This window comes from Pollachius pollachius (assembly GCF_949987615.1).
Source record: "Pollachius pollachius genome assembly, chromosome: 9".
NCBI lineage: Eukaryota > Metazoa > Chordata > Actinopteri > Gadiformes > Gadidae > Pollachius > Pollachius pollachius.
Window position 1 is genome coordinate 13,474,745 of NC_136942.1, and position 13,511 is coordinate 13,488,255.

Here is a 13,511-nt window from a genome sequence, read left to right on the forward strand (position 1 = left end):
TGGTGTGAAAAAAAAGAAAAGAGAATCCTGACGTGTGTGGGTATTTAAATCCTCTTTATTACAGACGCCATAATTGGAAAAGGAATCTTCAAGGAAAATAAGAGACCCAATTAAAGTAATCAAGGCCGACCAGGAAAGCATCTCTTTTCTGCCACAATGAACATGGAGGGACCTCATCACCTCTGCCTAGATCCTTCTGGGGGTAATGCGGCCTGCCAGAAAGCTTTGAACAAACCAAAGTTGTTCCTTTAGCCCTGGATGAGGGGCTTGTGTCACTGTGAGGGGAAAATTTCCACCAGTGATGCTGTCAGTACTGATCTAGAGAGCTGTGCCCATGCATGGACCCCTGCTGTCACTACTCTACCATACCCCCCCCCCCACACACACACACACACACACACACGCAGTGTACTACAGACATTCTGAAGTAAGATTCATTAGACTCATTAGTCTCTTGAGAGATTATTTATCTATTTGCCCCGTCTCCAACCTACAGATCTGTGTATCATTGCAACATTAACATATACAATACATTAATGTATCACCGTTCATTAGACGTGGCCAATCAGGGAACTGTGGAACATTGTGATGTGAACTCACAGTAAGTGCTGTACTGTGCCAGAAGGAATTCATCTTTGCATGCAAATGATTAACTTTATTTATATCTGGAGTGGGGTTCACACATCTGGGTCACAATCCCTGTCCACCTGGCTCTGGGCTCTACGGTGAGGTCGGGTTCCTGCTTAGTGATGGCCTTCGTCGCACCGGAATATCACTCCTGCCATACTTGTTGTTTTGTCGGAAAATCCAACAATACTTGGATAGTCTCCTCTCCTGCTTTAGTAGTGGCTCCTGTATGGCTCAATGGGAAATCGATTTGCTTGTCAACGCATAGGGAATGTTGACACACACACACACACGCACATACACACACACACACACACACCTATAGGGATACATGATAGGATAAAATAACACCTCAGCATGTTTTTGAAAATCCTATCTTGTTAATGCGTTCTTATTATACTATGGCCTGATTCAGTTGGACCGATAGCTGTGCTCCCAGGGATGACATATTTAATAAATGTCCCACATTCTCTTGTTGTGGAGACAGGGCTGTGGCCAGTGTGGTACCTCGGTTTCCTCTCCCAGCTGGAGGGTTCTGCGTTCGGTTACCCAACGTCTCCCTCCCTGCTCCTCAAGTTTAAACCCTTATCTGCATTCACTTTCAAATGCTCTGGATCAAGTGCATCCTAAAGATGATTAAATATTTAAATGATTATACATACTGTGTTTATATTAAAAACAATATATATATATATATGAAGTATATATGTAGTTATATATAACATATATTTGCTGTGTTGTAGCAAAAGGTAGGGGAAGTTAAAGCATGTAGTCCTTAATTTGTCGTGGTTTTTTGACACAGACTCTCATGACAGACTTCAGACATCTTTAAAAGAGGAGCCATTGACTCACCCGCACACCCGCCCATGCGTCCTGATGATCTGGTTTATCGGGTCGAGGAAACCCTAAGAGAAGACCAAAAAAAGAAAGAAAAGACGGCAGTATGAGTAAGAAACCACAGAAGAAGAAAACACTTTTTAAAACGAAAGCGCGGCGGTGGGATCTGTTCTCTCCATGATAAAGCCTTCACCAGGCCTGAGCGTCAGTCCGTCAGCATGGAGGCCGTTGTCTTATTGTGAAATACGGTGCGGCTGACAGTTCGCGCACCCTTGAATGCTTAGCAAAAGATTTATCAGTTTCAAACGCGTTTCCAAAAGCAGCTGGGCCCTGTGTGAACGCTGCCGTCGTGATAGACGACTGACAGCTCAATACAGTGGGCGGGCCTCCGAGCCCAGCTGTGTTTCCTGACCAGCACCGAACAACAGTTGAGTGTGCCTCTGTCCCTGTGTGTGTGTGTGTGTGCCAGGAATATCCCACATACATAGAGACCTTTCTATTCTTCCCATACAATCACGGGCCTCCGACTGTGACCCTCTTGAGCCACAAAGAATAGCTGGAAACCGCAGAACTGAACTGAATGAATCCATGTCCGTACCCTGCAAACAGCTTTGTCTAACCGAGGGGTGTCGGCAAGCTCAACCACACAGTATCCAGGGGCTGAATGACCTCAGCTCTCTGGGGTGGTAGGGGGGTCACACAGCTTCAACCTGACGCAGCCTGAGGCCTCATCCAGCCCCACCAAACATGTGATCGTTGGATACTAATCCCTGTTTGGTTTTATATGCAGTGGTTAATGTCCCTGCATTAGGTATGCTCTTAAAAAACAAAGCTTTGTTTGAGACAGTATTTACAAAGTGCTTTTCAGATCCACAGATCAAACAAAATAAGGGAATACAGCCGATACATATTCAAGAAAATAAAGAAAAAAGGGTACAACTAAAAGCAACACAGTAAAAGCGAGTAAAAAACAGAGGGCACAAGCAATGAAAGGCCAGTCCGTGCACGCATGTGCATGGCAACATAGGAGTCTTTGTGTTACCAGGTGTCAGTGAAATGGGTGCGTGTGTGTGTGTTTGTGTGTCTGTCTGTGTGTCTGTGTGTCTGTGTGTCTGTGTGTGTGTGTGTGTGTGTGTGTGTGTGGCTGCTTGTGTGTGAGAAAGGGGGGGTTCTCAAAAGCGGTCCAGCAAAGTCATAATTAAAGGATCAGAAACACACAGACACTGGCGCACAAGTCGGCCCACATCTGGACACACTGACATTTGGGGAAAAGTATTAAACAAGCAGACCGGTGCTTTGCTTGTCATTTAGTCACATTTAATAATAAACACATCAATTCAAAGGCCAGAGGACACTTGGTCATTCAGAGAGAATGAAAGCAGAGCCTTGACAGGCAGAGATTTACCAGGCATCATCAATAAGACAATTGGTGGACGTGATTCTTACACGGTATCTTCCACATCTTGGGCAGTCGCAACAAAGGAAACAAAAGGTGAGGGGAGGGACCATGGAAGAGATTTGAGGATTGGCCATGGTTGAGGTCAGGTTAATTTGCAATAGACATCGGGGGGCGGTTGACATGTCGCAGGGACGCAAGACAGCTTAAGGAATTTACACAACAAAGAAGTCAGGAGATTTGCATGGGCTCAGTATCAGACTTCATGGCTACAGTGGCAACGCGAACTAACTTTACACCTTCCAGTTGGAGAGACGAAGGGAGCTATCTATAGGTGCAGGGAGAGTTTATACAAAGGCCTTTTCAATTGATGAGTAACAATTTGAACAAGGTTACATCATTTGTATATCATTTTATATGGTCGTATGAGTACATTTTTCCAGAACAACCACTCTACAACACTAGTTTGTCGTTTAGAATTATGCAAGTGTTTGTGTGTGTCTTCCTACATTCATATGGAAGGATAAAAAGGTCACCACTACGCCTCAATGTAGACATGTACTGTTTCGTTTTTTTTATGGCATTTTTAAAATGCCATAAATTACTGTGTTTTTAGTCGCTATTTCACCCTAAGTACGCCGTCTTCATACTGATGTGATCACACAGCGGCAAACAACAGAAAGATCAGCCGTGGACTGCGTTGGTCCGGCTTTGTTTATTGTTGGTTGGGTAAAGAAGGTTCATAATTAAAATGAAAATCTAAGAGGAGCTCAGTGAACAAAACGCTGTACATCAAATAGCTGTCAAACACACCTTAGTCCTGTAAAAAGACAATGTTTTTAACTACCGAAACGGAGCTTTCTACTCCATAATAAAATATGACTCTGGCGTCTTTGAAGCTTGAACGGCACATTTAAAACAATAGATGTCTGCGATACGCTGTGACCTATTTGGCCTTCCAGCCGTTCATGCATGGTTATCCTTGTATCTGCATCATGGCCTTTCATGTAGTACCTAGAAACAGTATAAACACACACACACACACACACACACACACACACACACACACACACACATTAAATATGAAGTCGGCTAATTCAATTAATTCTGACAGTTAAGGGCTCATTTAGTCTTCATCAGCACTATCACTGAATGCCTCTTTAAACATGTACCATAATACTCCACTAGAGGTCAGTGGATAGCAGAGCCAGAGGCAGTGATAAGTCACTGGATCTTTACTATTTACAGTACATTATACTGGTAGTCAGGAAGGCGCTGCTCTGACCTCCAAATGGACCTCCACACTGAAACATGGCAACATAACACGTAGCCATTGTCTTCAAAGGCCATGACGAGTCTTTTTTAAGGTAGGCCTCTGAATATTTCGACCACAGAGTGAGAAGAAGGACAAAAATCATACCCAGTTTCAGGTTTTCTACAAAACTTATTTTCTATTGATTATTTTACTTGAGAGGTTTCATTTGGTCTCCGTTGAATGGATTGTGGGTTTCACACATAACAGCAAAAAATAGTTCTCTATTTTCCTTTGCCGTTTCTGTGTGGATTACCATGGAAATGGTAATCCAAAGCTTTCCAAAGCACACATTCACATTACGACCACATCCAAACTACAAACACCACGAGGAGTCCGTCTCACCAAAACAGAAGAGGGGAGGGAGAGAAAGAGAAAGAGAAAGAGAAAGAGAAAGAGACAGACAGAGAAAGAGAAAGGGAAAGAGACAGACAGACAGACAGACAGACAGACAGACAGACAGACAGACAGACAGACAGACAGACAGACAGACAGACAGACAGACAGACAGACAGACAGACAGACAGACAGACAGACAGACAGACAGACAGAGAGCCTCACACCTCGAAAAATAAGCTGTTGAGAAGAGAGGAAGAACAAGATGGCCTGAAAGAGCCCCTCCAACCCCACAGGCCCAGCGGAGGAGCCCACACCTCCCCACAGGCCCTCCCGGACCCCCCCCTATCCCAAGCCCACTCAACCCATGCAACCCTTTCGGCCCCCTTTAACATGCCCTTCCACCTCCCCCCCTACACTCCTGCTTCTCAAGCCCACCCTAACTCTCCCCCTCTGACACCACTCGTCTCCCCCCCCCACCTCCCCCTCAACTCCCCCAGAGACGGCAGAGCCCCACGCCCCACCAGACATGGAGGGGCCCCCCTGCCTCTCCTTGGCATCACCAGCTACGCCCACAACACCACCAGGATAAGCACCGTTAAGCCCCAGACTTCAATGGGAACTTTGTGATATTTCAACGTGTGTCATTTTTTTCAGATCATCGGGGGTCTAAAGGGCAATTGCGGACAACCATTTTGGAAATTGGTCCTGTACTGAGGAAGAACGGGCTGTGATGCAATCAGTCAGGGAAATAGCGGCCAGTATGTCCTCACAAAGGGTTTTTGCCACTGACCGGAAAAGAGCATATTTTTATATTATGGGAAAGGATCCCTACAGAGAAATAAAACTCTGTCTTAACCTTTCGCTTGATCCCATCTGTTCGTTATTGTGTCCATCCTAAGTCTCTCGCTCAAGGAGTCTCGCTCCGAAATCGTGTTGTCACAGAAATTGTCCCAACTGTCACTACATTCTCAAAACTCCTTCAGCCAAATCAGTTTTCATAACACTACGCCAAGCTTTCTGTGGTCTCTGCTCTATCCACCTCATGTCTTCACCATTCTCATTTCTGCAACAACCGAACTCTCATGATATTTCTGAGCGAGACATCTCCTTGAGCGAGCCTGGTGTGGGGTGATTCTACCACGCACACACATCGGGTCCAATCAACACAATTACAATTTGACCCTTGGAACAAGCAACAAATATTTATGACACATTCAAAGGAAAGGTGTAATAAGGATCGCCCTTACACCTTCAAAGATGAAAGAGCTATCAAATTCCACAACCACTTAAAATCAAGTGACCCCCAAACCCTTCAACACAAAGCACTAAATTACCAAGAAACTAACCAAGAATAAAGTCCCCTCCATCAGCAAGTCCTGAGGCTCAGTTCACCTACTGACCCTACAGAGCCCCAGGTTAGCACACACACAACCTGGCCCAACTTAATTATCACTGAGAAAAAAAAGAGAGATACATTACTCATCGGAATGACACCACAAAAACAAGAGCCAAAATGGATTGTTGCTTGGCCCTAAAGCTTAGAACCCGTGGACCAGGTCTGACTGGTAGCTGACAGACAGACCTGGCAACCCAGGGAGGCCAGGCTGTGCACCAAAGTACGGAGATATAAGAAAGTCTTTCCTGGGTAAATGTACCCAAAATTCGACGCACAATTAAATAGGGAACAAAATAAAAGATATTCTCTGGAGAAAAAACAAAAGTGCGGCTTGTTTGGCAGTTAGAAATGTTCTCTTTTGTCATAACCTCAGGGACAACCAGGGAAAGACCTTGGAATAACAAAAAAATAACTTCATTTCATCATTTCATGTACTTATACTGTTTTCATAGTGTTTGTTGTTGTATAACGGTTTTAATATCACTGTATTATTGTACCATTATAATTGTTACTATTGATGGTTAGGGCCTTGTCTCTTATAGCATTACTTGTATCGTTATTTATGTCCTTGTTACGGTTTTGCTTTGGCATGCCAGAGGAATGCCTTTATGATGCCAATAAAGCCCTTAAATTGAAATAGAAAAGGGAGGGGGAATGAGAGGGGCGAGAGAGGGAAAGAGGGTCGAGAGGGAGAGAGAGAGAGAGAAAAGAGAGAGAGACAGGGTAGTGAGAGGGAAAGGAGGGCAAGTTAGGGTGGAGAGAGAGAGGGGAAAGAGAGGGGGGAGAATTGCAGGAGAGAGGGGGGAGACAGAGAGGAGAGGGGAGACGCTGGTGGCTCCCCCTCGGCTTTGAACAGAGCAGAGGGGCCCGGCCCACAAAGGAGGGCCTGTCTGCGGAGGTACTTAGAAAAAGCGTGCAGGTCGTTGATATGCAAGGCGACAGAGCAGCCTGCAGTTTTGCCCGCTTCAGACTTAATTAAGCTGCAGACACAGTTGGCAGGACACCCCCGCCCCCCCCCAGTGCCGCCGCCACCACCACCACCACCACCACCACCACCACCACCACCACCCCTCTCCCCATCCGCAGCACCACCACCACCACCACCACCCCTCTCCCCATCCGCAGCACCACCACCACCACCACCACCACCACCACCCCTCTCCCCATCCGCAGCACTACCACCACCACCACCACCACCCCTCTCCCCATCCGCAGCACCACCACCACCACCACCACCACCACCACCACCACCACCACCACCACCCCTCTCCCCATCCGCAGCACCACCACCACCACCACCACCACCACCACCACCACCACCCCCCCTCTCCCCATCCGCAGCGCCGGCGCTTCCACCAGCATTCCATCGCCCCCCTCCCCTTCTACCGCCACCACGACCAAACTCCACCGCCCGCATGCACAGAAACACCACCGCAACCTTGACGACAGCAGTGGAGCGTCGTCGATGGGTGCTCCTAACCACCGGCCGGGAGCGCGTGAAGAAAACACACAACACAACGTTTCCCCTTTTTGTCACAGCTCCACTGCATGTACAGACCCGTCTTTTCACCGGGAGTCTGTGGACTGTGTGTGTGTGTGTCTGTGTCTGTGAACTGTGTGTGTGTGTGTGTGTGTGTCTGTGTCTGTGAACTGTGTGTGTGTGTGTGTGTGTGTCTGTGAACTGTGTGTGTGTGTGTGTGTGTGTGTGTGTGTGTGTGTGTGTGTGTGTGTATGTGTGTGTGTGTGTGTGTGTGTGTGTGTGTGTGTGTGTGTGTCTATGGACTGTGTGTGTGTCTGTGTCTATGGACTGTGTGTGTGCCTGTGTCTGTGGACTGTGTGTGTGTCTGTGGACTGTGTGTGTGTCTGTGTCTGTGGACTGTGTGTGTGTCTGTGTGTCTGGGTGTGTGCGTGCGTGCGTGTTTCTAATCCATATATACACACACACACACACGTTTTGTCCACACATGCGTGCGGGAGCCCGGGACAGGAGCAGCAGCAGCCATGGCCTGTCATGAATCTAATTGGGGATTCATCACAGTCAGACAGAACTAATCAATAGGGCACTCTCCAACCCCCTGGAACCTGCAACGCTCTCAAGTTTGTCCTCTTGGAATCTCCCTCACCGATGGGGGATTAGACATTTCCATTTTGTGTATGGAGGGGGGGGGGGGGGGGGGGGGGGAAAGAGAGAGAGAGAGTGAGAGAGAGAGAGAGAGAGAGAGACTACAACATTTACAAAATATAATTTCACACACACACACCAAGCCATGTCCTTAGCTTTAATGATTAACCTTGGTGCTACTGATGTTTGTGTATGTGTTCGGGGTGGGGTTCCTGAATATAGACTGCTGGGTAGGACCCGTGCAACAATCCTGTGTGGGCTAACTGTAGCTCTCTGAGTGCCCTGCTGGCTGAAGAGAACGGGGTTGCGTTGGGTAGGATGTGGGGGGTATTATGCCTAAAGCACCAAAAGAGCCATGGAATGTCTAAACAACTCATTTAGCTAGTACTGAGTCAATAGGTGAAATATAACTTGTGAGTGACCAGCTGCTCATGTAAACTGATTCAACCTTTAAGAAAATATCCTGTACCGCCCAGCGAACCATATTTTAGTCTTGTGCCGTCTCTGTCTATGTATTTATCATGCTTGATTCAGACGTAGAGCAGCAAATGGAAGAAAACAAATCTATAAAAAATTAAATGAGGTGAAATGTGTTATATATGAATTAACATTTTTTTCATCATCGTCATTTAAATTTCAATTTTTTTTATAATTCTTCAAACTGCATTTCTTCTTCTGCATTTTACACATTGAATCTCCCATCCTAAACACATATACCGGCCATATTATATTCACCCCGGTAAGTGAAAGACGTGGTAGACACTGTACCAAATCAACAGCACTCCCTCAGCCTGCAACTCTGGCCCATCTTTCACCCACACATACACACACACATGATGCAATGTATATTCATAAGGAAAATAGGATCAGGATCGGCAAGAAAAAAAACTTTTTTGACAGCGAGTGTGTCTGCTGTAGCGTGGCGCTCTAAACTGGGTCACAAAGATTCTGCGAGAGCATTGCAGCTTAAGTGACACACACACACAGGCAGACACACTGCCGACTCCAACCCCAACACACACACACCATCATTAGATGCAACCAAATCCCAACATAAGCACATACACACACACACACACACACACACACACACACACACACACACACACACACACACACCTTTTGGCCTCACCTTTGTCACAACAAATCCCTAAAGAATCATGACGCAAGGCTAGACTACATCCATATTTAAGCACTGATGGGATCTTAAGCACCCCCCCTCCCAAACACACACACACACACACACACACACACACACACACACACACACACACACACACACACACACACACACACACACACATCCCCCTCTAGACAGAGTGAATGAAACAACCACAGCCCAGTTAGATATCGCCAGCCAGGGAGATGGGGAAAATTAAGAAGAGGAAAGAGGGAAGGAATAAAAGGAAACCAAATAGGGGAAACAGAGAGAGAAAGAAATGTCATTTGGGTGTGATTGTGAGTGAGACAAAACTATAATTTTTACAAATTTAACTAAATCTATTTTCAAATAAAAAGTGGGAACAAAGCCGAACAAAGAATGAGACACAATATTGAATGGAGAGATGGATGGAGAGGGGAAAAGGAAAGGAGAAAGAGGAGGCAGGGAGACACCGAGAGGAGAGAGAGGAGGAGGCGAACGATGGAGGAGAGAGGGGAAAAGGAGCAGAGGAGAGCAGACAAGGGGAGAGGGGTAAAAGTCAGTGCTGCTGTTGACACTGAGCTGGCTGATGTGTCTGCAGTGGACTCAGCAGGGGGTCCCCACCAAGCTTGCCTGAGCCCACCAAGGGTATTGATGATGGGATGATGGTCTGGACGGGTTCAGCTCAGCAGAGCCCCATCTGACTGCTTCATGAAAAGGATATGTTGCCCGCTGTTCTATATCTTAGGTTAATAATTGTATGGCAGCATCCTACTCGGGCAGTTCCCCCTGGTATAGAGCCCTCGATGCTTGGCCCATTCCAATTTCACATGTTGACGACAGCACCGGCCAATCTGAACGCCCTGGCAATACACGATGGGCATCTTCTGCATACCAGTGAGCCAAATTCCTCCAGTGAATCCAAACGCTCCCTGAAAAGGCCTCCCAGTCATTGTCACTAAGGTGGTGGTATAGATGTGCCCAAAATGATACTGTATTAATTCTGGGATATTAAAAACACGCCCACTCACCTCCTCAGCTTTCTCCATATTCATCAAAAAACTGAAGGCAATTATCAATCTGGTTAATCTATTTGGTGGTGGGACGGCAGGACCAAGTCATTACGTGTGAGCTGCCTTTAATGAACGGATTTAATGAAGTGCAGTAATATGTTGGAGGCACAAAATCTCAAGCCCATGGGGTGTGTGTGTGTGTGTGTGTGTGTGTGTGTGTGTGTGTGTGTGTGTGTGTGTGCGTGTGATGCACTAGACTAACTACTTCCGACGTGGGAGAAACTCATTCCAGAGTCAAAAACAAAAAGGCCAGAATTAATGGAAAATAAGAAATTTTTGAGTGAAATCAATTCAACAACACAACAAGCCCGGAAACATATAAATGAGTTGTAGGTAACTTATGTTAATTAAGCAAACTGCAAAAAAGAGAAGATCTACAGTGCTTCCCTCAAGGTTACTGCTTTAACTTTTATAAAAAGTACATCATCAATTCGACAATTATTAAAATACAAAAATGTATTTAGTTAAATATATGTTATACCCAGCAAAATAAACACAGTCCAAAAAATTCATGTTACATGTCACCTACTCAACATCCCTTTCAACTGTGCTAATTACTAATGACTGATTAATTACGGATTATTATTATGTGTTCTTGTGATTTCAGTCAAATCAAGTCAAATTGATTATCCCGCTAGGGAAAATATGTTTGCAGCCAGATATTAAAAACACATTCAACCCAACATAAATCCAACAAGAAAGTTAACACACCAGACAGGACAAAGATACAACAATACAATACAGTACACTGACAACACAGCAAGTGCAAGATCACTTCACGTGAAGACAAAAGACAAATTACTGAGTGCAGAAAGGGCTTAGTCTTAGTGCAATCACTTGTGCAAATTCAGCCTTCTAATTGAAGTGCAAACAAAAGAGTCTTATAATTCATATGGACCTCTGAGTTTAAACTCTTTATCTTCTATCTGAAGGTAGAAGCTTTAAGTCCCCCTGCCGGCGGTGGTCAGTGCAGACCAATATGGCATGGGCCTTCTTTACGGGTAATAAAGGTGAGAGAGCTGTGGCTGGTTCACCCCAATAACTCTGACAAGCCGACCAAGCTTATACAATCTTATTGGCCAGATTCAGGCTCCAAAACCACGCCATGGTACGGTACATAAAGAAGGCACAGACTCAATACTAGTTAATTTTCCTCAAGAAGTCGAAACGTTGTTGTACCTTGTTAGAAATGGCATCTGCATCAGCTTGAAAGCACCACCTGTTATCAAACACAGTACCCATAATATTTGTAGTTCACCAGCAAATTAATCTCTTTTCCCTCAATAAGTGAGTTTGGGGATGGGTGCTGATTTCCTAAACTAAATAACCATGTCCTTGGTTTAAGACGCATTCAGTTCAAAGGAAAGAAGGAAAGACATTTGACACCATGACACAAATTCATTAAGGACCGGTCCCTGATCTAGTTCCCCTCTCTTCAATAGGCCAACTATGACTGCGTCATCTGAAGATTTTATGATGAGTCTATTCTTAAACTGGCTCTGTCTGCTATTTGTGTGAAGGCTGTAAAGAAGGGGAGAGAATGCCCATCCTTGTGGGGTATAAGTGGATGCGTGGCGCTTGCTTGAGAGGACACCATTAACTCTCACACACTGTGATCTGTCTGCAACAAAGTAAAAAATCCATCCAATGATATCAATATCGAGATTCAAATCGGAGAGTAGTTTCTCTACAAGCAAATGTGGCCATTATGGATGGTGTTAAAAGCAGAAGAGAAATCAATGAGCAGAAGTCTGGCATGAGTCAGGGGCCCCTAAGATGATGATACAGGCAGTTCAGCAAAATCAGGGGGGCATCTTCCACACCTCTGCCAGCTATACAAGCAAACTGCAGAGGATCTAAAGAACCCTGCACCGTATGCTGAACGGCCTGCCTCATCACCTTCTCAAAGACCTTCATAACAAAAGATTGAAGTGCTACCGGTCTAGAATCATTTAAGGCCTTCGGGGCTTTTTACACTTGGCGACAGGGACAATAGCTGAGTGTTTCCAGATCACTGGTATCTTTTGCAGCTCAAGAGATTCCATAAAAAGAATGTCAAAAATACTGCAGAGCTGCTCAGCACATGTTCCCCGGTCGCTGTCCCTTGCTGTCGGTTGTCCCGTTGTTTCCCCGGGCGTTTGCGTGTCTGTGCGTTCAACATCATCTTTGAAATGTGTTTTGTTTGGACACTAATAGTTATTTTGATCTGGGTTGAATTGGGAGCTCCATCCAGGAGATTGGGTTCATCTCTTGCCTCAATCAGACCATTTCCTCTGCTGGTCTGGATTTCTTCAGTGCGTGTTGTGAACGCGGCGGTCTTACCTGGCGAAACATAAACAGGTTGCCGAAGAAGGGCAGCGGCCTGGGATGCTTGATCCCACATCGAGACAGAGTCGAGTAGGGGGATACGGAATACCTGCAGGTAGACAGACAGACAGACAGACAGACAGACAGACAGACAGACAGACAGACAGACAAGGAGAGAAGAAAAGAGAGAGTGGGAGGTAACTCGTGAGTAATGAATAAAAGCCAATATCAAAAAGATTTCCCAGCGAGATTAGGCGCGCATCAAATCTCCTTGATATACAAGCTAAGCAGCATCTCATATAAAAACACACAACAGTGTGACAGGTGAAAGATTACTGTTCTCTGGAGAATATAAGCCAGACACACACACACACACACACTCCCCCATCCCGACTCCTTGGGACCTCTGCCATGCATTATTCATAAACATGGCCGTTGAGGTATTTTTCTGCTGACACGGAAGTCCTTGGACAGGTGGAGAGGACTTCTCAGGAAGGGGCCGTGTTTGCAGTGACCGATTAGCGACCGGTGCCTCCCAACACCACCGGGACCCCAGTCCATCCATCGCAATTACACATCGGGGTTGAAACAACAACAACAACAACAACATTAAAAACACACACAATCTAACATTTCATATTTTTCCTCAGATCCATTTCTAAAAGGGATCCATCGTCAGATGTACCCTGATAGTGGTGAGAACGCCGAAAAGTCCCACCGCAGTAAAGCACAAAACTATTATCATCTTCATCAGCCGCTCCCGCAGTATTAAGCCCTTCAGCGGCCTTTCAATCGGTCTCGCAGACCTAAAATAGTCTGCAGTCACTACCACTCTGCCGCATCCCCTAATCTCCTGCAGGAGATCCATTACCATATTAATAATGAGATGGCAACTGATGGTAGATTAAAACCCTGCCACACAGCAGACCCCCTCCCCCATCCCCCCCACCTCGCCCCTCCT

General features: G+C 45.8%; 1 protein-coding gene across 1 annotated transcript in view; it reads right to left on the minus strand.

Annotated features, from left to right (window-relative positions):
- tbxas1 (thromboxane A synthase 1 (platelet)) overlaps positions 1-13,511 on the minus strand; it is a 54,638-nt gene that overhangs the window by 27,268 nt on the left and 13,859 nt on the right. Inside the window, exons 3-4 of the mRNA XM_079743525.1 lie at positions 12,566-12,659; positions 1,480-1,532 (exon numbers count right to left, since the gene is read on the minus strand). Of these exons, the coding sequence (XP_079599651.1) occupies positions 1,480-1,532; positions 12,566-12,659 (147 nt within the window). The remainder of the gene's footprint in view (positions 1-1,479; positions 1,533-12,565; positions 12,660-13,511) is intronic.